Genomic DNA, 27,975 nt, shown 5'->3' with positions numbered 1-27,975 from the left:
GCACAGTTTTTGCCATCCAGCTGGTCCTATTGCAAGAGGATAGTGATGACCGCAGTAGTGGTTTTTATACTTTTCCTTGTTAAATTAGATTTGGTTCAGGTAATCACCTATTCAGTACCTCATTAAGTAAAATGAGGTGTGCCTGTGTTGGAATTTAACAGAAACTAGAATGGAATGGCTGCCATACATGTAGAGATGCTGATTTAAGTAAAATTAGGAGTGGTCTCTTAATTTTTTTCAGAGCTGTATTTATGATTGTATGTAACATGTCCTAGATACAGTAGCTTATAGTGCTACTGCATTTGTTGTTTCCAAAAACATCAGATATTAATCTTTTAATTATATTGGTACTAATGTGTGTGTTACTGTGTTACTGAGGATTTCCTCACTAAAGTATGTTTTAAGAATATATTATCATTATCAGCAATGCAACAATTTCTAGTCATTTCTAGTCAACTGTTAATATACCATAGTTATGTTAATGTTATATTCATGTTAATGTTATAGTCATTTTAATGTTATTGTCATGTTAATACCTCTGGAGGACCTGCTCGTCTCCCTTGTTGAAAACATTTATCTCCCCTGTTGAACACTTTTGTCATATTCCTCTCGTTTTATATTATTTTGCTTTGTCAAGCGCTTTGTGATTATTTTCTATAAAGAAAAGCACTAAAGAAGTTGAATAAATTATTATTATTATTATTACATTTATTCTTCTGGACAGACCAAGCAGAACTTAATAATAAAGAGGCTTCCCATCCAAGATACAAATAACACAATGTCATACTTTTTCAACATATTTAACATCTTCTCGAAAATCATTTTTCCACAGTATAACTCCATTGCTTATTTGTTCAATTGTTTTGTTTTCTAAATGAAAGGATGAGCCTTTCAATTTGAGGAAATTATGGAGGTACTGTAGGATTTTTAAGAATTAATCTTAATCTGATTCTCAATCCAATCTATAAATTGTGATACTCTTGCGTAGACCCCTGGCTTCATGGCGTTGGCACAGCCCAGACCCCAGGATGTCACTCCCTGGAGGACAAATGAGTTCTGGGTGTGACACACTAGTGGGCCACCACTGTCGCCCTGGAAGAGTTGAAAAACAGTGTTAAAATGATAATCACCTATGTTATATTCATCATCTACGCAGTCAGAGAATAATTGCATTTTATACTATTTGACTTAATATCAATCGTCAACCTTTAAGTCAATGTGCAAAGAGAAAAATATTCATGCTACATAAAAAATGTTTTATCAGCCATTAAAAAGTTCTGCTAACTTTAACGCCTGGTAGCAAAAAAAATCTATGGAAGAAATGTGAGCTTATTTTTTGGGGCCTAAATGACATACACTAACGTTCCAATGTTTGGGGTCACTTAGAAATGTCCTTATTTTCGAAAGAAAAGAAAAATAACACCAAATTGATCAGATGTAAACACTCTAGACATACAGTGTAGATATTGTTAATGTTGTAACTGACTACTGTAGCTGGAAATGGCAGATTTTCAATGTAATATCTACACAGGCGTACAGAGACCCATAATCAGCAACCATCACTCCTGTGTTCCAATGGCACTTTGTGTTTGCTAAACCAAGTTTGTAATTTTAAAAGGGTATCATTCGAAGACCCTTTTGCGATTATGTTATCATTGCTGAAAACTGTTTTGGTGATCAAATAAGCAATAAAACTGTCCCTCTTTGGACTACGTATTCTATGTATTATTTTGGTAATCATACGTAAAGAAAACTGTCTGAAGAGTCAACAGCTGTCAAATCTCTTGCACGCTGGCATGACGGCCAACAAAGGATCTAGAAGTGTGTGATCACACTGCCTCTTCTCTTCCAGATGGACTGCATACTGTACACATATATAGATTTATGACTGTATGTAACACATGCTATATCCAGTAGCTTATAATGCTACTGCATTTGTTGTTTGCAAAAACATCTGATATTAATCTTTTAATGATATTGGTACTAATATGTGTGTTACTGAGTTTAGTATCTTCAGCACTGTGGGTTCGATTACAGGCTCAAAATGGCTGGCCTTGTAGGAAGAGTCCTTCCTCTGTCCAGTGTCTGTGTTCTTTTGCCCATCTTAATCTCATGTTTTTATTGGCCTGTCTGAGATACGGTTTTTTCTTTGCAACTCTGCCTAGAAGGCCAGCATCCAGGTGTTCCAATTTAAACATTAACAATGTCTACACTGTATTTCTGACCAATTAGACGTTATTCTAATGGACAAAAAATGTTCTCTTTCGAAAACCAGGACATTTCTAAGTGACCCTAAACCTTTGAACGGTAGTGTGTTTAGCTAGCAGTAGCTAATGTATCTGAAGTTTGTAACTTCTGTTTAACTAAAGATAACTAAACCAATGATCACAGTGTATCTTGGCTCGTCTACTACCATCACTGATGTCCATCGTTGCTGCATACTTTAAATTCGAAGGCCAAATTCCTGTGTTAAATCTGTCCATTCAGAGTAAATATGTAATATTCTATTGTGCAATGTGTGATGCTTCAGCGATGCAGACTGAACAGGGCCTGCAGTTTGAAAACCACCACCGACCACACTGACAGTTAATCATTACTAGTCGTAGGTAAGCATGTACCTGGCAGCTGTCTGTTCCTCCTTCAATGTTCCCGGCACACATCTCATAGTCCCTGACTCTGTTGTTCAGGTATGCGGGACGATTGCACACTTTATTTTCGATAACAGGGAAGCCTGTTTCCTTGAGAACCCCATCTCCGCCGGTTCCTACAGGGAAGAAGGTCAATGTTTAATGCCGGATACCTTTGGTGTGTGTGCACCTACGAATGGAGTATGACATGCTTAATGTTTTTACCTTGTGTCTCTCCCCATCCGGTCACATAGCACTCTGTTCCAGGGGGTACAACGTAATCCTTCTCAGGTAAGCATGCTGGTAAAACCTTGTCATTAATGAGCGCAGGGCTGCAACCAATCACACAAGTCCTTTTACGGCCTACAAACACCACGAAAAGTGCCACAAACTGAAATTCTACTGAGTTAGTGTCATGCAATGGCCTCACGTCTCAAGCTTCAGTAGCGCAATGTCTTTCCCGCCGGGTGCCTCGATCAGTTTAGCGAGATTACGCTCCTGTTTGGATGCCTCATTTCCCCTTTCAGTGTAGATTCCCAGCAACACCTTATAGGCAGATGGTCTTTTCGATCTGACACACACAAACAAAGAAAAACACGCTCGCATGTAATTTCGGTCGTCCCAGTAAAGACAACTAAACGGTAACACAGCGTCTCAGCTGTGTAGGCGGGTTAGCACAATGCGCACAGTGTGTGACGCAGCTCTTCCTGTCGGCGAGGAAGAAGCCTGGGGATAAGTGAGCTGATCCAGGATGGGATGAGGGCTGCCGTCTCACCTTTCCAGGCAGTGGGCGGCGGTGAGGACCCACTGAGGGGCAATCAGAGTTCCTCCACAGAAATGAATGCCCGTGCTGCAAGACAGACAAGGGTCCAAGTGAGTTCTCCGAGACGTTCACCTGAGGTTTCTTCGTCATTGTACGGCATTACGAATATACTGATAAGATTCAGAAAGGATGTTCTTCGTACTTGGTTCTCAGGCTGATCTGCCAGGGCCATGAGTACGGTTTAGAGACGCAGCCTCCAACAATGCGACCGAAACACCTCTTGGGCTTTGTTTCTGGCTGGCCACATTTTACGCCCGCTGTAGAGCCAAAATACACTTTAAATAGTACGTTCCACAATGTAGAATTGATTGAATGCAAAGTATTAACCGTGTACATCTGGATAAAACACAATTGTTATATACATTTGTTTCAAAAGTTGTATTATGATGACCAGGTGTCTTGAAACCTGAACGCAGATTGGCCAAAAGCAACGATATTTGTGACTGTGTGCTGCAGTCTTGGATCAAACAGTTTTTTTTTTTTTACTTTTCAAATTATCTTTGTATTTAGTTTATGAAGCAATTCGGTGTCATTGGTGTGTGTTGTACATGGCAAACACAGCACGGCTATGGACTGTTGCCAGGCGCTCCGCATTACACCATACGTAAGAACAGCCCTTAGCTTCGTGTCCTATTGATGAAACTGAAACCATCTGTCAAAGAACGCCACCTACCGCAATCTGGGATTTGGCAGTAGTCCCACTTCTTGTTCCTGTCTGTAGTGTAACACCACGGTCCATTGACGTCACCGTCGGGATTTCTGCAGTTCTAGTGGTGAAAAATACATAGTGGGCTTTGAATACATTTGAGTACACCTTCCCAAATGTCTCCTCCTCTGTCGTATGCAGCACTTTCACAGTATTGTCTGACCCCAATTTACATTTCTTCTGAGATTTCTTGAACTCACATTGGAATCCAGCCCTTTGTCAGGGTGGGATTCAGGGGTGAAACTGGTGTGCGCATGGGGGCTCTGGGCACTCCATCGCTGGCAAGTAACCCCTGTCATGGTCATTGAAGTGGGACCCCTGTATGTTGCCCCATTTCCGAGCTTACAATCTAGTCAACACAAACCCATATCAGGAATCTGCTATTGCTGGATGAATTCATATTTCTTTAAATCTTTTTTATGGCTATTTCCAGTTAAACTGACTGTCAAAACATTCATATTTTCAGTAATGACTTGGGAGCGGTTAGGGAAAATGAATGAATGGAGTAAAGGAGGGATTACCAATGTCACTGTCTGAGGGTTTCTGGGTGGGTGCTGGATCGGGCTGGTTAGGCTTAGTTGTAGGGTTGGAAGCTGTTGGGCATTTGTCCACAGCGCAGTACTCCCAACGGACTTGGGGGTCAGTGGTGTAACACCAGGGAGCACGGTCACCATCAGGGTTCCTGCACAGGTTTCTTCTCAAGTCGCTGGAAAACATTTATCAAATTTATTTTCTAATAACGTTCAAATCAAATGTCCTCAGACACCGCAAATGAGATATTACAATACAGAAAGGGATGGAGTTGGAGGTTGACTATATCTCTATGCCTCACGCTGTAGGGAATGCCTGAGGTGTCTTCTTGTGGCTGTGAGGTGTCATTGAGCTCCAGGCCTGGCATTTCTTGCCACTTATGGTCTCTGTCACCATGCCACGATAGTCAGACCCGTTGCTCACATAGCAGTCTTCCTCAGCTGGAGCAGGATTTGCGTCAGCTGCAGATCCAAAAGTATAGAGAATCAAAGTAACCAGGAATGTAGGTGAAAGATTTCAGTTGTACGTTTTGATAGTGGGGGAGAAGGAGTTCCACAATATATTTACTAGGGAGCGACTTTATCCCCTGGGACCTTCTATATCAATCCAATGCAATCCATTATCACCGTAATCATCATCATTATCATCATCATTATCACCCTTATCATCATAATCAACATAATTAACAGCAGAATATTTGTAATCATCATCATAATCATCATCATTATCATTATCACCATAGTCGTCATCATTATCATCATCATTATCATCATAATCATCATCATTAACAGCAGAATATTTGTAATCATCATCATTATCATCATAATCATCATTGTCATCATCATCGTCATCGGACAGTGTAAATTGACCTGGTCCGGGAACATCTCCACAGCTGGGCACCTTGCAGTACTCCCAGCGTGTCTCTGGGTCTGTGGTGTAGCACCAGGGCATCCTCTCGTTATCTGGGTTCCTGCAGTAGTTCTTCTCGAGTCCTCTGCCAGAAACACAAACAACACGCCAGTTCTATCACTGTGCCTATAAGACATTAATAACACTTGTAAACACAGTGATTAGCTCTGGCTTAAAGAGACGCTCTGGTCACGTGATCCCCCCTTTCAAATTGCCAAGCTTCTCCAACTTCCCCCATCCCCCATCTGAAAAAGTGATCAACGTTGTCTAAAAGTGACCTCACCCTGCTTCACACATCACTACCAGTCCCAATCTATGCAGCAATTCCTTCACAGAGGGGAATGCCCAGCTCAATCAGCTGTCTCTCTAATTTCATCTTCTACACTAGTAAGCAGTTTGCAAGGTGGGATTTTTCAGCTGGTAGGTTACCGATGGATGACCATGTGACTGGATCAGCTCTCCAAATAAGTAGTTAAGTAGCAGTTAATAATAATAATAAGTTGCCCAGTCTGATGGGTTCACCTTACTTGCATGGGTAGTTGTCTGGCGTTCTGTTGTGCTTTTGCGGCGTCTGAGCTGCCCAGACCTGACACGTTTTCCCAGATGTTGTCACGGAGATGGTTCCCCTGTATGCACCACCGTCGCCTGTAGCACAGACGAGCTCCTCCACCACCTTGGGAGGATCGGAGGCTGGGGGGAGAATGAGCGAAGGGGAGGAGTCATACGGGACAAATTAGAGGAAAGACCAAGAGACTTGAATGAGATGACGGTCACTTGTAGGAACAATGGTGGGCACAGTGATCCCGGGGGGACTGCTGGATCAGAAGGGGATGAGATGTGGAGGAAAGAGGGGTGAAAGCTCACTGCAGCGAGGGATGGAGCAGAAGTCCCAGCGTTTGGAGGGGCTGGTTGTGAAACACCACGGTCTGGGATCCCCATCCGGGTTCCTGCAGAAATTCTCCTCCAGGAACTTCTCAGGAAGACTGGATGGACAGAGGGACACATAACGAGACACAAGAAGGGAGAGAAAATTAGAGAGACAAGAAGGGAGAAAGAATTTGAGAGACAAGAAGGGAGACAAAATGAGAGAGACAGGAAGGGAGACAAAACAAAGGGAGACGGGAAGGGAGACAAAACGAGAGAGGGACAAGAAGAGAGAAAAAATGAGAGAGACAGGAAGGGAGACAAAATGTGAAAGACAGGAAGGGAGACAAAACAAAGAGAGACAATGGAGAAACATTTGAGAGAGAGACAAGAAGGGATAAAGAATTAAGAGACAGGAAGGGAGACATAACGAGAGAGAGAGAGACAGAAAGGATGAGAAAACAAAAGAGAAGGATTTTCTGGTCATTTTTATTTAACCATTCATATTTGTAAGATAGTACAGCGCTAAAGACAGCAAAGGCTCTTACGCGCTGGGACTATAGCCGTGGTTGTGAGGTTTCTGGGAATCCCAATGCTGACAGTTCAAACCACCCTCGGTGGTTGATATATTTCCCCTGTAGTTCTCGCCACTGCAGTGTATACATTCCTCTGTTTTAAAGGAAACTTAAAATGTAAACCAACTGCCTCAACAAACTTACAATGTATGATGAAAGAAAGTTATCTAAAGAGCTTGGCACCTGTTCACTTACAGATTGTCTTTAGTTGCTTATGGGATTTTATACCTATTGGATCAAATTGATATCTGCGGTTTTATAAGCTTAAATGGCAGTGGGTTCATCACTAATCTTCATACAGAACTAAAGTATTCTGTATATGGTGAGATTTCCACTTTGCAAGTCTACACATGTACCGTAGGGCATAAGTCCCCTCCTCTTTCAAAATTCAAAATATGCCAACACCGGAAAAAACCAAAGGATGAGATAACTGAGATTACAAATGCTGCTTGTTATCTCAGTAATCCATTGTAACATGACAGACCTATTACTGCGTTTATTTAGTCAGCCACCAGAGATTAGGAGACAACAAGGTCTGTAGAGGTTACCACTACAGTCCTGGACGCCACACGACTCCCATCTGGTGTCAGGGTCTGTGGTGTAGCACCAGGGCCCACTGCTTTCCTTATCAGGGTTTCTGCAGAAGTTGGACTCCAGGTCAGCTTTGGGGTGTGATGCCGGAGTTATGCTGTAGGAGACATTCACAAAAATAAAGTCTAACTGTACTGTTTACTCACGGTTGTACTCAAAAACAATAAATAAAAGACCACTGGAATTTGAAAAATGTTGTACATGGCGTGGGTGAGCATACTTAGGCTTGTGTGGAAATCTAGAGTCCCAGTTTTGGCAACTCTTCCCTGATTTAGTTTTAGATTTGGTTCCTCTGTAGTCCATACCTATTCCATTCACACACTCCAACAAGTACTCTGTAAGGACGGAGAATAACATATCTCAATAGTAGTAGGTGTGTTGGTTAGTAATCATTTATATTTTATTGGCCAAATGATGCATTTTGGCCAAATGATGAAAGCCTAATGATGCATTTTATTTTTGCTCACAGCCAGAACCACATATTGATATTATAAGTTGACTCCAAAACATATAATCTGTGCCAATTGTGATCACTGAACAGGGAAACAGAGTTCTTATGAGTCATGATACTTTATGAGTCGTGATATTTTGTTTTTACTGCTCCAAAGGTTGGGCCATTATTTGGAGGAAGAAAACAGACACTGCTATTACAACCACATCGAGGACTACTAATGTCAGACCAAGTCTATGTACCAGCTGAAAATTATGTTTGACCTTGTTATATTTGCGACCCAATTTATAAATATTATGAGCGCACATTGGGTCGTCTAATTTCAACTGGGCCTAAGACCTCCCTAGGTAGATGTTGTAAGATGTTATAGGTCCCAATGAAGGACAGATTGGACTCATTTGTTTAAATCAGTGATTTTCAATGTGTGTACTGAGGTTATCGGGTGTACCAGAGGCATGGCTAGGATCACAATACATTCGGGGCTCAGCTTTGGGGTCTGAATGTACACGCTAGAAGAACATTTTGAAGCGCATGCTGGCAGCCTATACGCAAACATTATCATAATGCGTGATTGGAATTATAGATTAATATTTTTTTTTTGGGGGGGGGGGGGGGTCAATTTGCTATTCATAAAAGTTTCCCAGGCCAAACGACACCACTAGGGTGTACAGCAGGTGCCATTGTTTGTTGGATTTACTTTTTCCACAAAAACGAAGAGTTTCAATTAATAAAGTTAATAGGAATGATTTAAATCATTTTGACCAATCACTATGTGTAGAATATAGAAAATAAGAAGAACTAAATCTGACCATATACCCCATTTTAAACTCTTTGGCATTGCTGCTTGTTTACAAGGTTATGTATATTTTGGCTATATTATGGCTTTATATATTTCTTAATGCTTACTGTGTAGATGTCATGGGCCATGTCACAAGAATTTCATTGTTCAGAATGATGCTATGTTATTTCGTGCATTTTGATAAACAAAATACTTTGAATCAATATTGTTTATGTTCTATGCAAGACACAAATAGTAGTTGTCAGCAGTTTTTTACATTGATTTGGTGGTCTCCGGAATGGAAAAGGTTAGGAACCTCTGGTTTAGATAATCTGCCTCACCTCTTTGTTTACTGCTACAGTCCAAACCTCCAACTAAAAAAACTAAAATATTAAAGCCCCCATATAGTCTTTATAATTGTATTATGTAAAGTAATCACTGTATGCTAAGTAAAAAGTTTGTCTTTATTCAATAGAAATAACCTAAATGTCTATTTATTTTTCTACTTCCAAGAGCCTACTTAGGCCCATGCAATGCTTTCTAATGATGTGGGTGTAAACGGATTCAAAATCAAATTGTAAAATTATTCATAGTCTATTTTAAAACTTTTTTTTGGTCTATTTTAAAAATGTTCTTATGTTAGTTTAATATAAATGCCAAATTAAGGGCAACCAAGGCCAAAGAGTGATTGATATGTAAAACTGAGCTTAGCTTCATAGGAAAGATCTGAAAATATTAGGACTTACTTTTTCTTTCATAAAGGGCTGCGCTGGTTCTTCTCAGAACAGTCTCTGTTTTGGAGTTTGCTGGTAATGTGATACATTCTTGATCCTTTTCAATGTACATAAACGACCTATCAAATAACATTCAGAATAAAAATGGATTATTGTGTATAAATCATCCCTCACAAATGATATCATTGTGTATTTTCAATGTACCTGCATGTAAAAGCAGTTTCATAGTTACACTTGATGGCACATTCTATGTCTGTGCGTGCAGAGTGCACCCTCTTCATCAAAGAGAGAATCCATGCGCCCTCTGTTTTTCCATACTCATCCAGGACACCAGCTCTGACTAAATGGACACACAGATAAAGAATTATGAGTACTACTGGCTTACAACACAGCAGTAAACTATGAATTTTTTGCATCCAAAAGCATCCTGCGTAAATGGGCTATTCTTTGGGTGCTTCATAAAAACATAATTTTATGTGACACCTGACCTTCTGTCTTCCAAGGCTTATTGTCTCCACCATAATTTGTAGTTGAGTTTAATCAGCTACTGTATAGTAGGTTACATATGAAACAAATTAGGGGAGATAGTGGCACAAAGTAACACAGGACAATGTAACAACTTTATAACTCAGTGTGCTAATATGTGATTAGTGTAGCAACATGCCTAGAAACATAATAATCCATAAATAGCTTTTTTATGGGTTTTGTTGAATGATTAGGCCAAATTAAAAAAAGGTCTTGTCACCTCTTTTCCTATTATTGACCTGTGAAACTCATTCCCTCTGTCTTTTAATCTTACATGATTTTCATCTGTAAGAAGAGGAATTTGTAGTGCTATAGTTGATTGCAATAATTATTGTTGAATCTTCTCACAGGACTCATTCTATACATATTCAATGTAATAAACCCTCACCTTAAATTCCATGGCATTTCATTTACAAGTTTTATAATTGTTGAGACAGTGTTACATTTTGTCCTGAAGCATTATGCAATAAACCAATGTACTGGTCACACAAAAAACAAGCAAACAGAGACAGTCAACAGAGTTTTAGTTAACCAACTTTCATTGCATAATGATGCCAGCTATATCTTACCTCCAGAGAAAAAGAAGCCTAGAAGAAAAATAGCTTTGTACAGTTCCATGATGTTGCACTATAAAGCAGTACATTCAAACTCACCAGTACAATATGTTTTGTGTCTTTTAAATAATGTCAGTAAGACAAATAGATTTCACTCATCAGTCAATCATTGGCCTAACAAGGACATGGGGCAGAGGTCAGCCTGTATTTGTCAATAGGCTTTGGTGGGCTTGATCAGAATGCAAATGAACTCTCTTGCCTGATGGTGACATTGGTCATAAATCATTGTTTTTTTATGCATTATGAGGCATTTGTACTATAATCAAAGGTTGTGTCTTGTCATGTAAGCATAGACAGCTACATCGAGAAAAAAAACTACAAATCAAAGGCAAAGGCAGAAGTTTTGAGAAAAAATGTATTGTCAAACAAACGATTTAGGCTTATGAAATATATATGTATATTTTTTAAATACTTTAAGTTTTGAATTTCAAAGCATTTCATTATGATGACAAACAATCTGTGAGATGTAGCTCTATCTAAAATCGATACTGGTGGTTAATGATAATCTGAAAGACCAATGTCCTCTTTTGCAAACAGAGCCTTTAGGGGAACAAGACCTACATGATCATTCCAATCAAATTGCCACGCTAAGAAAACCACACTGTACTTAAAAGGGATCTTACCTTGTCTAAAAGTGATCTCACCCTGTCTCAGATACATCACAATAAAAATGTGTTTCAGGCGTGCAGCAGGTTGTTTGAAGGGGTGCATTTCGTGTCTGTTTCAATGGGCTGGAATTTTATGTTGCATATTATATCTTCTAAATTAACTCTTTGTTTGCAAGGTGGGACACTTTTTAGTTGAAAGAGGTTTTCTGATAAAACAACCTGCTTTTGCAATACACTTGACCTGGTAGGCCAGTTAATGGAATCACAAATGTTCATTAAGGCTAGGCTAGACAAGACCTACTTGGTATTAATCTTTGCAACCATTAATGTATTTGATCCCTCATAATACGTATGAGTGACAGAGTTTGTCTTAGGGTGGGTTTATAGACAACATTAACATTATTTCGTTGTGGAAATTAAACAATAGTTCATTCATTTTAGGTCAGCACTCTCTGAAAAACCTTTGGTCCCCGATTAAGCTTTATTGGATACACATAATTTGGACGGGTGTGGGATTGAGATAATAGAGGAATATAGATTTAAAGTTTTTAATGCGGCGTCCCTGGTAACCGTTTCGGTCCCGCCTAAAAAGGGCAGAGAAACAAGCTGTCATTCAAATGCATTCGTTTTAGTGGCGCGTAAGTTTCCTTGTTTGGCGCTTAACAGCGCGATATATTCACAAAATGTACCCAGAAAATGTAGTCTATACATTGCGTAAAATTTTTTCATAGTTTCTCAGGCAATAACAATATTGAATATTAAATTGAAAATAATTATGCATAGTTTGTGTTATTGGGGGACTGTGCAAAACAATTTGTCCATTTTCTGTCGTTGAATGTTCATGTTCACAGTAGCCGCCTAACTGTAACCACTGGCGACAGATACAACTAAGTGTTTTCTGTAAAGAGTAAGTACAGTACATCTTTACTACAGACACCTGAAACGCCAAACATTTTAGAAAGATTCTCTTTTTTTTATTGGATTTTAAACGAAGACAAAGGTGGGTTTTTACTAAAATCATATTATTTTCTGTTTCATGGTATAAAATGTAAAGTCTGTAATTAAAATGGATATTGTGCAAACCATTACATTTGAGCTATTTAAGTTAAACATACAGTATATCATTATGCCTTTCTGTACATTTCTTTCTCCAAATTGCAGGAACAATAAATATTAAAAAAAAACTAAAAACGTGCCATTATTGAAGATAATAATCAGTAGTATTCATAAAGATTTTCTGCATAATTATGTCAGCTGAAATACCTATTGACAACAACAGTCTGGGAACATGGTCAACAGGGGCATTGGTTGATCAGGGGGCAGACCTTGGCCAGGTGCCCCAACTGGAGCCAAATGACATGGATATTCAGGGGATCTCTGGCATTAGTCACCGGTCTCCATCCCATTCACTAAACCCTGATGCTGTTCATCGTGAACACCCCCAGGAGGATACCCCAGACACTATCTCATCACTACAAACTACACAACTAATATTACAGAGAGATCTCCAGCAGGTCAGTACTATCTTTGAACAAGTGTTGTAGCTATTTAAGATGTGTCGACTGAGAGGCTTCTCTCATTTGTTGCTCATTGTATTGATGTATGCACTCATGCTAACTAGTAAATGGCAGTAACATACCGATATGTAGTTGTGACAAACTATTTATGTGCAGAATGATTTCCAAATCTGACTTGCTGCACTCTACCGTACTTCAAGCAGCATTGTTAAACAGTGTTTAAATGTTACAGTACAGTAGCTTTCAAAAACACTGGCCCTCTCATGAATTACTGTCCTGCTCTATTTAGTTTATTATTAACCTCTCATGGACAGATTACATAGACTTTCATGTGACTTACAAAGACAAAGACGGAGGCACACATAACATGTTTTTTAAGCGTGACGGATACCTCCTTATGGGCCTTATTGCTTATATTTAGCTTTTTTACCATCTAATATTGATGTTTGTACTGCATTATTCAGGAGACCTCGGCAGTAAGCCTTTCACAGTGCCGTTTAACCAGCTCCATCTCGTGCATGTGACCAATAATCAAGTATTTAATTTGTATTTCTGTGGTGTCATGTATGGCATATCGGTGGCAGTCTCCTGAAGCTGTCCACAGGCTCTGCTGTGATGAATGTTGTCTGTATCTCTGCAGGGCCCAGGGCAACAGGAGCAGTTAGCTCAACAGCAGCTGGTGCAGCTACACAGAGTGGTACAGGAGCAAAGCAGACTCCTCTCCCTAATGGGGCCCGGTGGGTACCGCTTCAACATCACCATCAGATAGCTAGTTCGAATCCCTTCATTGGAGAGGCACATCATTATGTTTTTAGAAAGTGCAGCAAACTAATTGAGGTCATTTGTTTCTGTATGATTTTACATTTACGTTATCTGACTTACAGTGTTGAGCACGTAAATTTGATACTTTCTTTGAACTTGTATTGAGCCCACAAACTCTTAAGTCAGCTCTTATTAAGTCAACTAATTGAACCCACAAACTCTTAAGTCAGCTCTTATTAAGTCAATTAATTGAACCCACAAACTCTATTGCTCTTCTTAAGAGCTAAATTTACTTTTGTCCAAGGTGACTTTCCATTTTGATAATGTCGAAATAATCCATTCCAAGATACTGTCTGCTTAAGATCTTTTTAATAAATGAATAAGTTATCTGTTGGTATAATTAGGAAACCACATGGAATTTCTTCTTGTTGCAGCAGCTCTATTCTGGCCCAACAGGTTTTTCTGAACTTACAGCCATGGGTGCTAATAAGGACATGCCCCTTATTTCCATCATTGTTCATGCTGAAGCAGTTGAGATGGCAACAGCAATGATCCCAAAGTAATGTGGGCAATTTTAGCTGGACAAGTGTACAACAATGTGGACTTCCTGCAAGAGAGTAAAAGTGTAAAAAAACACACACAAAAAAACACATTTGTCATCCATGGGTGTCAAAATAGACTTTGCATTGGTTCTTGGGAGATTTCACACTCATGTTTACATTGCAGTCATTTAGCTGACACACATGGACATTCTATGGATCATTTATCCAGAGTGACTTACAGTTAGATCACACATCTCAAGAAGCTAGGTAGAACAACCATTAAATACTATGGATATAGTATACATTAAAATGTCATTCAGCAGACTCTCCAATCAATGTAAATTCCGTTTCAGCCAAAACAGTACTAAAAAGCACATTGTTGACTGCTGACATTGATATTCCAGACTTAATATCTGTATTTAAGTATTTAATCGCTACATATCATTCTTGAATTTCCAGTACCAAATATGGAAACCATTAAAGATTTTGTTTTACTTTTTTGTTTGATGCTCTGCAGCCATATTTCTTTCCACAATGAAAAGCAAAACAAATGCTCTATGCTAGTTTTTTGGTATGGAATAATCAGAGCGACGTCACATATCTAAAACTGTATGCTAAAAACATATATACAAATTGCTAGGTGGACTCAAGGAAGAGCTTTTGGATCTTGCTTTCTTGTAACAAGAGGTGCTTTTATTTTCTTCAGCCTTGTTGAAAAGGATGCTTGTTAATCCTCCACCTGAAGTCCCTTTGTGTCTCCTCAGCAGGACTGCTGTCACCCCCCTCTGTCACTGCACAGTGGCAGGGTCGGAAATCTACTCTGGTTTCTGGAGTTGATTCCTCTGCTCTCTCTGACAACTCACAGAGGTCCAATCAGAAAACAAACATTCCCATTTCGCCTTCGTCAGGTGATGGTTGGCAGCCCAAGGTGTGTCCTGTTCCAACACATTCTCTGAGTGGTAAGAAGTATGGCTGACCATGTTGTAACTAGTTTTTTGTGTCACATTAGCTAACTCCCTGCCACTCCTTGTCATTTCATGCAATTCCTTTGTTAATAATTAGGAGTGGCAAGAAGTAGAATGTCACAAAAAGAGACTAGTACTCAGACTATTTCAATGTGTAGTATGATCAAAAAAATCTCTCAAAGAAATATTTTGTTCACCGTGATAATCATCAAATGATAATAATCGAAGGTTTGTAAAATTGGAATGAAACACTGGGAAACTGTCGTTATTGGCCTCAGCAAGAGTACTAGGAGTGGTAGGAACAACAGTAATCAGAAAGTTTCTAGAATGATATAATAATCCAACCAGACATTTAGTAGCAACTCATTGTGATTCATTGTGTGCTTAACATGACATCACAGGCAAAATAAACCAGAGCACAGATGACAACAGAAAAAGGGCATTGAATCACAGTCCGGTTTGGAAAAACACGTTCATCATGATAAAAAGCAGTAATACATCAGTAATTTTCATGTCCGCTTCCTACCTACTATAATACATTGGGTTGTTCTTGCGTTTTGCATTTCCAGGGTTGTCTGTCGAGTTTGTGTTGTCGGTTGTTTCTTCATCCGTGCCAGCTAGACAGGGACAAAACGTTGACAGGTAGAGACTTTTGAACTTACTGCTACTCAAGCAGTACACATATGGATCTATTAGACAATCCATGTAGGATAAAACTATCAGACCATCATAGACCTGAACCCATATATCTTTAGCATTCTCTTGATTCAACTTTCTGACAATCAGCAAAACCATTCTTGCTAAGGTACAAGGTAGGAAACAGAAAGAGAAGACCAACATGACCAAGGTGACCAGAAACACTGCTCGACGCAGCTTGGTTGTGTCCCCTATTGTTTGCTTTTTAAGTCTGTTGACAATGGGCACCGTGCAGTAGACCAGCACAAAGAAAGGGATGAGAATCTGGGTGAAAAACACAATCTCTCTCAAAATGTCAGTGGCGTCTCCATGACTATTGCAGCAGTCAGTTTTCAGCATGGTGGGGAGGGTCAGAGGGAGCAGAACTACCCAGATGAGGACAGAGATTTGAGGGGACCTTCTGATGACAACATTCTTTTTCCCAGGATGCACCACGTTGAAGTAGCGATCAACCGCAATCACGGTCAAGAAGGCAATACTGGCCCCTCGGTTCAGAAACAGCATGAAAAACATTGTTTTGCAGACCAATTTCTCTGAGCTGTACCGTTCTCCCCAGATGTAATTGTAGGCATTCACTGGCAAACAGACTAGCAGAAGAAGGTCAGCTAAGACGAGGTTGAACAGGAAAAGGTTGTTGGAGTTAGGTTTCCAGAACTGCAGCTTGAAGATGAACAGATAAAGTACTGAAAGGTTGAGCGGCACAGCCAGAATGAATTCTATAATCATCACAGAAGCGTACATTGTATACACTGCTGGATTCACTGCTGTGCAGTTATCACTCAGCACATCGTCCTCCGTGTTATTATCCATCATCAAAAGCTGTCTCATTTTTAGTCAGAGAAAGTCCAGTTCTGTAAAAATCCCGCAAGAAAATAGTCCTCCAAAGTACTCAACTCCGGGTAATTCTGTTTCAAGAAAGCGAAGTTGACTCCTAACCCGTGTGCAGATTTTACACTGAAGGACAACTTCAGTCTGGAACTAATTCAACCAAACAAGTAGCACAGCGCTCGGTATTGAATTGTTCAGACTTGTTGCTGAGGCACCTTCCATGCTTGAGTAGGCGAGTCACCACAGGCCGTATAGATAAGGATCTGCTCTCACGAAAGGTTTCAGGATTCGTTGGTTAACATTGCACCCACACAACAGAAAATCCCATATTTGTCCTATATGATGAGTCACCGTTATCTACAGATATTAATTTGAACTCTCTACAGTCTGTATACTGTGAACCTTTTCTTTTTGTAGCCAGTTCAGACAAATCTAACAGCCACTCTTCCTGGGTTCCGTATTAAGGACATTAACTATTTCAATGCTGTTTTTCAATGTACAATGCTGTATTACAAGCTACAGCTCTGGAAGAAATTAAGAGACCACTGCATTTTTTTCCTTCCTTTCCAGAAAAGTTTAAATGGAAGGTTTTGAGTGAGGAACAGAAGGGTTAAAATTAAGAGACCACTGCAAATTGAACGCTTTTTTTCCTCACTCAAAACTTTCCTTTTCGACTTCTCTGGAAAGGAAAGAAAATGGTAAATTAGAAAAATCCATGGTCAATTACTGGAATCAGTGGAACGACTACTTGTTTGCATTGCAGCAGGGGTAAATAATATAATTACTTTAATATTATATGTAATTTGACTGTATGTCTTACTTCTGTTCCCTGATTGTTCTAATGGACTTAACAATTACACAATCACATTTGTGACAACATGGTTACTCCAATATAACTGACACATTCATGACAACATGGTTACTCCAATATAACTGACACATTCATGACAACATGGTTACTCCAATATAACTGACACATTCATGACAACATGGTTACTCCAATATAACTGACACATTCATGACAACATGGTTACTCCAATATAACTGACACATTCGTGACAACATGGTTACTCCAATATAACTGACACATTCATGACAACATGGTTACTCCAATATAACTGACACATTCATGACAACATGGTTACTCCAATATAACTGACACATTCGTGACAACATGGTTACTCCAATATAACTGACACATTCGTGACAACATGGTTACTCCAATATAACTGACACATTCGTGACAACATGGTTACTCCAATATAACTGACACATTCATGACAACATGGTTACTCCAATATAACTGACACATTCATGACAACATGGTTACTCCAATATAACTGACACATTCGTGACAACATGGTTACTCCAATATAACTGACACATTCGTGACAACATGGTTACTCCAATATAACTGACACATTCGTGACAACATGGTTACTCCAATATAACTGACACAATTCTTCCTTTAAGGGAAAAGGTTGTGATTCATTTCTGCTTCTTTTCACCGTTACATGTATTTTGTCGAGTTATGCCTAACACATAACACAGTTCACCGAGAGTAAATACTAACAGAATATAAATTGTGATGATTGATGTGAATTACATACATTCTTCCAAATACAGGAGGACAGTTGATGAAACTTTCTTCTATCAAAGAGGAGAATAAAGAGCAGAGAGGAGGTAAACATCCCTGTCCTGTCAGTCCATTTCGGATACAAATGCACACCCCTGGAGACCCTGAGGACAGGTACTGTAGAGATATTTCCATTCAGCAGCATTCATCACCTATTACCGTCAGCTAACAATTGTGGTTGATATTGCTTTACCTGTTGTAGACCCATTAGGCCTGCGGTCAAAGAAAGAGAGAAGTCATATGAGGAATTTGTGGAGGAACAGCAGAATGTGGATCCAGATGTAAATCAAATCAGTAAGCAGGTATGGACAGAACACTTATCTGTGGTGTCTTTGAGACAGCATACCTACTGTAGTTGAATGTCAGAAAGTTGAATTGAGTGTAGAGGAATTCCATATTGCTTTGACCAGTGCATGTACTTTACACTTTACATTGAAGATGTTCAAAATGAACACTCTATGTAAGCAGCTTGAAAGCTTCAAGGATAGCAGGGAGGCCAGGAAGGTGGCAGAGATGAGGTGCTTCCTGAAGAAAGGGGACGGTGTATCCAGAATAAAGAAGACTAAGCACAGAGTACAGCAGAAGAACCAGAGAAGAACCTCCCTCTCCCTAAGCCTGCAGCCCAGGAAGGTGACATCTGGCAGCCGGCAGAGGCGCTCATCAGCCCCGTCGCTACAGCTCTGTGACAGGTCTGGACCCAGGGCCAAGGCTTTAATGATCACCCAGAGGATCAGCCCTGATCTGACTGAGTCCTGGGAACAAACAACACCAACTGCCACAACAGAGAAAGACAACAGACTTAATCAATTAGTCAGACAGGAAAGGGCATCAGTGCCCAGAGAAACTGAACAAAGCAAGGCCACTGATGACACTGCATCTAGGGCTGATTCTAAAGAGAGACAAGATATCTTGGGTGTTACATCACCCAATCAGCTTGTGAGAAAACCATGTGTGACTTATGTGGGGCCAAGTGAAGAAATGGCAACACAGAATCCAATGTATCCTGCTATAAAGCACCTTGTCTTTAAACAATGTGAGTTGAAGGAGTCACATTTGGTAATGCAGCCTTTTGACAGTGCCCCTACACAGCTAAAGAACTTGAGCCAACCCACTGTCAAAGCTCAGGACTTAAGTATTGGCTTCAAGACAGTCAATGACCACATAGTAAGAGTCACTGACAATAAGATGTCCAGGACTATGGATGAGGAAAGTGACAGTCCATTCCACAAGTCCAACACATCCAAATCTCAAAGCGGGTCTGCGGATGTGATGTCGCTCCCGTCTCTGAGTAGCCCAAGCAGCGATGAGGACGACCACCACCCTAACTCTCAGTGCCGACAGCAGCCCGCCCGTCCCTCTCCTCTGTTCGGACACAAAGACCAGAACCTGGACCTGTCTGATGGGGACTACAAAAGCCATGCGCCCAGCGAGGCTTGGGAGAGCCGGCCCTTCAGAACCGATCCCATGCACGCAGCCACTCCCCGCCGGCCCAGTCACCACCGCCATTCGTCCGGCTCCAACAGCAACGGTGACACCAAGCTCAGGCATACGAACTGGAATCAAACAAGACCACGTCCACTAAACCCTCAGTGTACAGAGCAAACAAGCACATGGATAGACCATTCACTGGGGATCCAAAACAGGGGAACAGGCAGCAGGTCACAATGTCCCTCTGCAGAGCTCAGAGCCAGCATGGCCCGTAAAGTAACATCAACAATTAAAGACACTCTGAAGAGCAGACATCACCACAGGTCCACGTGCGGTGAGTTTCTGTATATTTTGGCTAGACTCTGCCGGTCCCCAAGTTCGAAATTGTACACACTTACTACTGTGGGTCGCTTTGGATAAGTGTCTGCTAAATGACATCCTGATCACTGTCACTTTTGCCTCCCTTTAGCAAATCAAACCTCATCAAAGCCACACAGAGTTTGTCTGTTTGGAATGAAAACACAAAATAATCCTGATTTGCTGGACATTATGAAAGGGGAACCAGAAACAGCGATGGAACGACTCAGGTAAAACATACATATTCAGTGACAGTGTGGTTGGTTTCTGTTTGGGCCATGTCTCGTTGTGGTGACATTTCCCGTAGAAACTACACACTCATGAAAACCACTGATTATGAATAGTATGAGGACTTCCTTATTTGCAATATAATAAAACAAGCCGTCTTCTTCGTCCACTAAAAAGTGTCTGTTACACAGGAAAAGAATGGACCAAATAGTGTGTGATGACAGAGAAGATCAGCACAGTGGTGGTGGATCTTCATTCATCCACACAAAAGGCCGGGTGTTGAACAATCAGCTGGTTCCTCATAAACAACACATTGATGAGGCTCAGGTAAAGTGATGCCCCTCGTACAGATGGGTGACAAATTAAAGGAAAGACCTGAATAAATGAGTGGAGGAAATATAAAGAATGCAGCTACTTCCATACAGGTGTACTGCATGATACACTAAAGCAATTGACATCCTATCACGTTCAGTAGCATGTCTATACTGAGCAGGTCCAAGTGACCTCAGATTTGGATCAAGATGGCAAGAGGAAAGGATCTAAGGGACTTTGAGACCATTGTCGGGTCCCTTCCAGGATGCCAATGCCCCCATCCACTGGGCAAGAGGGGTCACTGAATGGGGTCACTGAATGGTTTGTGTTGAGTCACCAGACCTCAACACAATTGAACACCTATGGGAGATTTTCGACAGAGGTCCAAAATCAGCGCTCTCCACCACCATCCTCATAACACCAAATGAGGGAATATCTTTCGGAGGAATGCTGTTCCTTCCCTCCAGCCGAGTTCCAGAGACTCAGAGAATCTAATTCCAAGGCACATTGACGCTGTTCTGGCAGACGTGGTGGCACAACACCTTACTGAGACACTGTAATGTTAAGCCTTTAGGCATAAAACAACCGGTTATGTGTGTCACCACCCATATAAGGTCATAATGGCAATGTCCCCTTCACTAAGGTCTACAGTACGTGTGTCATTAACCCTCACAGAGGAGTGCATCATTTCAGTGGAGCAAACATTTCCTGCAGTTTTCTGGGGAAATTATGTGAATCACATCCACTTATTTTGACCTTACTGTAACTGTTTATGTTATAGGTGACTGGAATGAGTCACATCTCTTTATTTTGACCTGACTAACGGACATGTAGAAGGCGGTGTTAACAAACACTCATTGCACCAACTCAGACAGTGAACACATGACATGAGATAAAGTAGATGTGCACTGTGTTGGTTGGGTCACTGGGTGTCATTAGTTGTGTTTGTCTCACTATATACAACAAAAAGTTCCCCAAACTGTGGTTTAATCAGAATAGGTGTCTAATACCAATGTTTCCATTTTGAAAAGGATATTTTGTTGACTTAAATGTTGGGTTCAGGGTTATAAGTTTAGGCCTGAATGTTTAGGTTATTAAGGTTATGGTTAGGTTTAGGGTCAAGTTTAGGGTTAGAATTGGTAAAAGCCGGATTGTTCAAGGGCAGTCAACATTGTTCCCCAAACTGTGGTTTAATCAGAATAGGTGTCTAATACCAATGTTTCCATTTTGAAAAGGATATTTTGTTGACTTAAATGTTGGGTTCAGGGTTATAAGTTTAGGCCTGAATGTTTAGGTTATTAAGGTTATGGTTAGGTTTAGGGTCAAGTTTAGGGTTAGAATTGGTAAAAGCCGGATTGTTCAAGGGCAGTCAACATTGTTCCCCAAACTGTGGTTTAATCAGAATAGGTGTCTAATACCAATGTTTCCATTTTGAAAAGGATATTTTGTTGACTTAAATGTTGGGTTCAGGGTTATAAGTTTAGGCCTGAATGTTTAGGTTATTAAGGTTATGGTTAGGTTTAGGGTCAAGTTTAGGGTTAGAATTGGTAAAAGCCGGATTGTTCAAGGGCAGTCAACATTGGTGTCCTCTTTTAGATAGAGTTGAAGAGTGTAGATGTGTTCATTGCTGTCCGTGTGTGTTTGTGTGTGTGTGTGTATGTGATTGCATGGGCATGTGTATACGCTGGTGTGTGCATGTACGTGTGTGCGCATTCCTTGCATTTATGTGTGGGTGGGTGTTTGTGTGTGAAGGATCTCAGGCAGCAGATTCTAGCACTTCAGGAGCAGTTCTTCCAGAGGGAGTGCCACTGGTCTAAGACTCATTGGCGTCTGCAGGAACAGGTGGAAGCTCTGACCCGAGAGAACATGCAGCTGCTTGACAAGCTCAATGGACCTGAACCATGCCACCTGGTGGCAGGGAGGAGCCCTAACACAATCACTGCATCTTACAGAGGGACCGGGAGCACTGTGAGGATACTTCACCTGACTACTAACCAATGATTTGTAACACTTTTCTTATCTACTGATGAGGTCAACGTTTTCTCACATTGTCAGTAGACTTGACAGTGTTGTCCCAATACGTTTGACGGTGTGTCCCAATACATTTCTCTAATGATTTAAAAAAATTAATGTGTTATTGTAAATTAGTTGTGAGTAGCACTTATTATATAAGAGCATGTAACCCCTGTGCCCAGGTGTCAAGGGATATTCACAGGGGTACCAGTCAGAGAATGAGGGAGATAAGATCTTCACATTCAAGTATCAGTGAAAATCCAGCCCCAAGAAGGACACCAGTTGTCAGTTTTCCATCGTCCAAGTCTGAGGGACTGGTACAGTAATCATTTTCTATGGCAACAGTCTGTATAAAAACCTTGATGCTCTAGCTTTTGGCTGTTTATTGATTAACTGAATACATCGACAAAGCAGGACTAAGATACAACAATATATTTTTAAAAGAAAGGAGCAGCCCCCCCTTGTGGCTGTAGTCATGGTTTCCTGTTTTAGTTTTAGTTGTATTTATTTTCCACAGAAAAATTGACATATATTCAATGTACAAAAGTGGTTATAAACCTTAGAGGATCTTTATACAAGTATAATATGTACTATGTGTTTACTATGTGTGCAGAACTGAGAGGCTTCCAGCAATTTACACACATTTAGCATGCATCTTAGTCCAGTCCAGTAAACAGTCAAGCAAAACAGTACTTTCTGTTTAAAAAAAACAACAAAAATCTGAAGGACAATGAGTTGTGTGCTGTACTGAATAATCCACTTTAATAATCCAATTAGATTTCTATTGTCATCTATTGTCTATTCAGAGGTCTATGTCATTTTTTATTTTAAGTTTTGTCTGAGATAGACTTCTATGACTGCCTGCAGTTAACTTGCTAGGCTACATTTCATTAGTATCAAGTCATTCAAGTATAAAATGTGTTCTGAAGTGTTCTTTAATCACCCTACTAATAATTTATAGCAATTTACAACGAGACGTATCCGATTTGTGACTCAGGACGTTTAATTATTTATAGTGTGTAATGAATATACACTCATTGCCAATTCTCAGAAACTTCAGTGTAACAACCTGATTTTTCTTTTCAATACATTTCCTTTGTTATAATGTATGAACACTTTTAAACCAAGGTTCAATAATAGACATTTATTTAAAGATGACTAAAAGTTGTCTTTAAAACTGCACGTGAAGCTTTCACATCACAAAAGCCAGCTGGACGTACAGTATAACATATGGAAATGTCCTGTAGACAAATTTCCCCTGTTAAAAATGTATAGTAGTGGATGTTTTTTGTGTAACTTCATCTAATTAAGATGTCTCTTGCTGGAAACCATAATGTTTATATACAGTAAAAGTAAATGTATTTGACTTGATTCTTTTAGCCAAATAACGACCACCCCACTAAGGCTAAAAGTACGAGAGATCAGGTACCTCCCTCCATAAGTAAGTACTGTGTTCTGTGCTTATTAGACTGCATTTAAAAAAAAAAGAACAATTCTGATGTTTTTCAGTTGACAAATCATGTAAGGACCAAATAATATCTGATGCGAAAATATCTGAAGGAATTTATCAAAAGGTGGATTAGTTGGGGAAAAATTATATATTTGGTTTGCCAATGTGTGTATATATACACTCACCTAAAGGATTATTAGGAACACCTTTTCAATTTCTCATTAATGCAATTATCTAAACAACCAATCACATGGCAGTTGCTTCAATGCATTTAGGGGTGTGGTCCTGGTCAAGACAATCTCCTGAACTCCAACTGAATGTCAGAATGGGAAAGAAAGGTGATTTAAGCAATTTTGAGCGTGGCATGGTTGTTGGTGCCAGACGGGCCGGTCTTAGTATTTCACAATCTGCTCAGTTACTGGGATTTTCACGCACAACCATTTCTAGGGTTTACAAAGAATGGTGTGAAAAGGGAAAAACATCCAGTATGCTGCAGTCCTGTGGGCGAAAATGCCTTGTTGATGCTAGAGGTCAGAGGAGAATGGGCCGACTGATTCAAGCTGATAGAAGAGCAACTTTGACTGAAATAACCACTTGTTACAACCGAGGTATGCAGCAAAGCATTTGTGAAGCCACAACACACACAACCTTGAGGCGGATGGGCTACAACAACAGAAGACCCCACCGGGTACCACTCATCTCCACTACAAATAGGAAAAAGAGGCTACAATTTGCACAAGCTCACCAAAATTGGACAGTTGAAGACTGGAAGAATGTTGCCTGGTCTGATGAGTCTCGATTTCTGTTGAGACATTCAGATGGTAGAGTCAGAATTTGGCGTGAACAGAATGAGAACATGGATCCATCATGCCTTGTTACCACTGTGCAGGCTGGTGGTGGTGGTGTAACGGTGTGGGGGATGTTTTCTTGGCACACTTTAGGCCCCTTAGTGCCAATTGGGCATTGTTTAAATGCCACGGCCTACCTGAGCATTGTTTCTGACCATGTCCATCCCTTTATGACCACCATGTACCCATCCTCTGATGGCTACTTCCAGCAGGATAATGCACCATGTCACAAAGCTCGAATCATTTCAAATTGGTTTCTTGAACATGACAATGAGTTCACTGTACTGAAATGGCCCCCACAGTCACCAGATCTCAACCCAATAGAGCATCTTTGGGATGTGGTGGAACGGGAGCTTCGTGCCCTGGATGTGCATCCCACAAATCTCCATCAACTGCAAGATGCTATCCTATCAATATGGGCCAACATTTCTAAAGAATGCTTTCAGCACCTTGTTGAATCAATGCCACATAGAATTAAGGCAGTTCTGAAGGCGAAAGGGGGTCAAACACAGTGTTAGTATGGTGTTCCTAATAATCCTTTAGGTGAGTATATATATATATATATGTATACAGAGAGAGAGAGAGAGAGAGAGAGAGAGAGAGCATAGCCATATACTGTACTTATTGATACAAAGTATCAATTAATTCATTTGGTAATTATGTGCATTTCATTCACAATAGAGGACTTCTCATCACATTCAGGCAGTTCTGAAGGCATTTGTCACCCAGGTGACCACTCTTTAAAACAGTGTCGAAACTTTAGGGATCAGGTACTCATCGTTCTATAATATCTATAATATTTTATTCAGAAAGGAGATGTACGGTAACAGTACAATGGTACATGTTAAAAATTGTCTCTCTTATTCTCGCTGTCCTCAGCGTTCGTTTTGGTCAGCGGAAAACAAGACAGAAGTAACAGACCGACAGAGCCGGAGTGCTACACCCAAAGGCCAACAGACAATCTGCTCCTTTGAATCAGAAAACAGGGTAATGACATAAAACCTTAGTTTAACTGGCCTGTTATAGCCTTGCATACATACTGATGTGTAAAGTATAATTCAACTGTTAATAGACAATACTGTTAATTTTTATTCCATGAAGGCAGATGACTTTGGATGGATATGTTAATGTTCAAAAATGTCCCTTATTTTGATACTTTAATACATAGATGGGGATATATAATGTCCATATTCACACATGGACAAGGTGTACTGTATTGTACACATGAGTATATGGATGTGCATTTCCCATACCCCACTCTCCAGACCGTGGGCTCAAAGCCGGGCAATCACCCATATTGACAGCGACCGGGAAGCAGTTAGGGTTATGTGCCTTGCCTAAGGGCAGAACAAAAGATTATTCACCTTGTTAGCTCAGGATTTAAACCAGCAGCCTTTGAGTTACTGGCTCAACACTAACAAATAGGCTTCATGCCGACTCTTTCCTGAGACCACCATCAGGACCACCAGAATCCAGGAGCAATGAATGGCAACTCCATCCACATCAACAATGACTTGTTGGAACAAACAAACAATCCAGGTTGTAAGGTAGGGAAAAATATCCATGTTACTACTGCATGTCCTGCAGGAAGCCTTGTATGAAGCGCTACATGTCCTTTTCTACCATTTAGTTACCAGTGTGCAACAAGCTAATAACTTGCTCACATGCAATGACATTGCTCCCATACACAGACTGAACAACTTTCCAGTGGCAGTCGGATTATCACATTCAGCAACGGAACTAGAAAAGAGATTAGTGCTGACCAGAAATCAGTAACAGTCACATTCTTCAATGGCGATGTCAAGCACATACTGGTGGATGGAAAAGTGGTGAGTCCTCTGTCTTCTTGACAATATGCCTTACTTACATGGATTTCAATTTCCGTAATTCTAATTTTTCATCACTCCCCTGTTTGATAGATATACTACTTCGCTGATGCACAGACCACTCACACCACATACCCAACTGGTATGGAGGTTCTGCAATTTCCAAACAAGCAGATAGGTATGATTTTTAAGGAGGCTGTAACTTTGTGTAGATCTTTAAAGAGGCTTTAATCTAATAGGTCTTTGAGAAAGCTGTAATCTGATGTATATTTTCAATGTAACCTGTTTGCTGTAGAAAAACACCATCCTGGTGGAAAAAGAGAGATTGTTTTCCCAGATCAGACAATAAAGTACATCTATCCTGATGGCAAAGAGGAGAGCATCTTCCCAGATGGAACAGTGGTCAAGCTTTCAGAGTAAGATTGACAGGGTTTGCCTGTCTGTTTTATGTATGGTACCAGTCAATAGTTAGGAAACACTAACCTGTGTCCAAACCTTTGACTGGTACTGTAGGGGAAAAGCATTTGTATAATTTCTGTGTGTATGTCTCTGTGTGTGACTTCCACAGCACAAGGATAGTAAAACAAGCATTTTCAGGTTTTGAGTAAAAGATACAATCGGTGTTAGAATTGAGGTTAAGGGGTAAGTAAGGTCTTTTGGGGTTGGGTTATTTTTAGGAGTGGAGAATGCACCCTCCTTCAGGGCACGTAGTCCGGTGAATTCTTTCTGGTTAGGCAAGTCGTGACAGTAATATACCAGAACGGCTTTGTCTTGACCTTTGACTCCCAGGAACCTGTTGGCATTTGCTGCAATGGTGCAAGGCCAAGTACATCTACACAGTACATAAGAATCATCCTAAATGTGTGTCTGTTGGTTTGTGTGCTGAATCTGTAGGACTGGGGTGAAAACAGTGGAATTCAACAATGGCCAAAGAGAGATCCATACATCTCAGTACAAGCGGAGGGAGTACCCTGACGGGACCACAAAGACAGTGTATTGTAATGGAAGGCAAGAGACTAAGTTCCCCTCGGGAAGAGTTCGTATTAAGGACGAGAAAGGCTCTATCATAATAGACAAGAAATGAAGGAAATATGTTGATTTTTTTTTTTCTAGCCTTTATGCCATATTATCAATTCTATATAATGTTTATCTGGTACTCTTTTCCTGTGGAATATACAGTATCTCACAGAAGTGAGTACACCCCTCACATTTTTGCAAATATTTGATTATA

The 27,975-nt window shown here is 40.3% G+C and overlaps 3 protein-coding genes across 4 annotated transcripts; 1 reads left to right on the top strand and 2 right to left on the bottom strand.

The window, feature by feature from the left end:
* Positions 1-784: 784 nt before the first annotated feature.
* Positions 785-10,788, bottom strand: plg (plasminogen). Its single transcript, XM_010868708.4, has 19 exons — positions 10,684-10,788; positions 9,794-9,929; positions 9,602-9,708; positions 7,847-7,961; positions 7,584-7,723; positions 7,009-7,129; positions 6,461-6,579; positions 6,124-6,286; positions 5,557-5,681; positions 4,989-5,148; positions 4,678-4,862; positions 4,357-4,505; positions 4,124-4,217; positions 3,593-3,707; positions 3,403-3,477; positions 3,058-3,198; positions 2,853-2,959; positions 2,619-2,764; positions 785-1,092 (listed from the first exon to the last, which is right to left on the bottom strand). Exons 1-19 carry the CDS (start codon positions 10,730-10,732, stop codon positions 928-930), a joined length of 2,412 nt encoding a protein of 803 aa, XP_010867010.2. The 5' UTR covers positions 10,733-10,788; the 3' UTR covers positions 785-927.
* si:ch211-140l13.3 lies at positions 3,233-27,940 on the top strand. 2 transcript variants are annotated; one of them, XM_020056299.2, is made up of 19 exons: positions 3,233-3,500; positions 12,636-12,850; positions 13,494-13,590; positions 14,925-15,116; positions 18,273-18,396; positions 18,485-18,584; positions 18,721-20,044; positions 20,180-20,297; positions 20,487-20,622; positions 22,360-22,575; positions 22,803-22,937; positions 24,001-24,061; positions 25,600-25,688; positions 25,798-25,905; positions 26,379-26,465; positions 26,610-26,747; positions 26,838-26,922; positions 27,040-27,160; positions 27,639-27,940. In XM_020056299.2, the coding sequence occupies exons 2-19, from the start codon at positions 12,695-12,697 to the stop codon at positions 27,826-27,828; spliced, it is 3,477 nt and encodes a 1,158-aa protein (XP_019911858.2). In that variant the 5' UTR covers positions 3,233-3,500; positions 12,636-12,694; the 3' UTR covers positions 27,829-27,940. The 2 variants fall into 2 exon arrangements, with proteins under 2 accessions (XP_019911858.2, XP_019911859.2); XM_020056300.2 differs by lacking the exons at positions 3,233-3,500; positions 12,636-12,850; positions 13,494-13,590 and having other exon boundaries at positions 14,611-15,085.
* On the bottom strand, positions 15,028-17,004 carry gpr31 (G protein-coupled receptor 31). Its single transcript, XM_010868707.5, has one exon. It carries the CDS (start codon positions 16,644-16,646, stop codon positions 15,645-15,647), a length of 1,002 nt encoding a protein of 333 aa, XP_010867009.1. The 5' UTR covers positions 16,647-17,004; the 3' UTR covers positions 15,028-15,644.
* Positions 27,941-27,975: the final 35 nt, after the last annotated feature.

The sequence above is a fragment of the Esox lucius genome, chromosome 18, assembly GCF_011004845.1.
Source record: "Esox lucius isolate fEsoLuc1 chromosome 18, fEsoLuc1.pri, whole genome shotgun sequence".
Lineage (NCBI taxonomy): Eukaryota > Metazoa > Chordata > Actinopteri > Esociformes > Esocidae > Esox > Esox lucius.
This window is presented reverse-complemented; position numbering and strand designations above follow the sequence as displayed.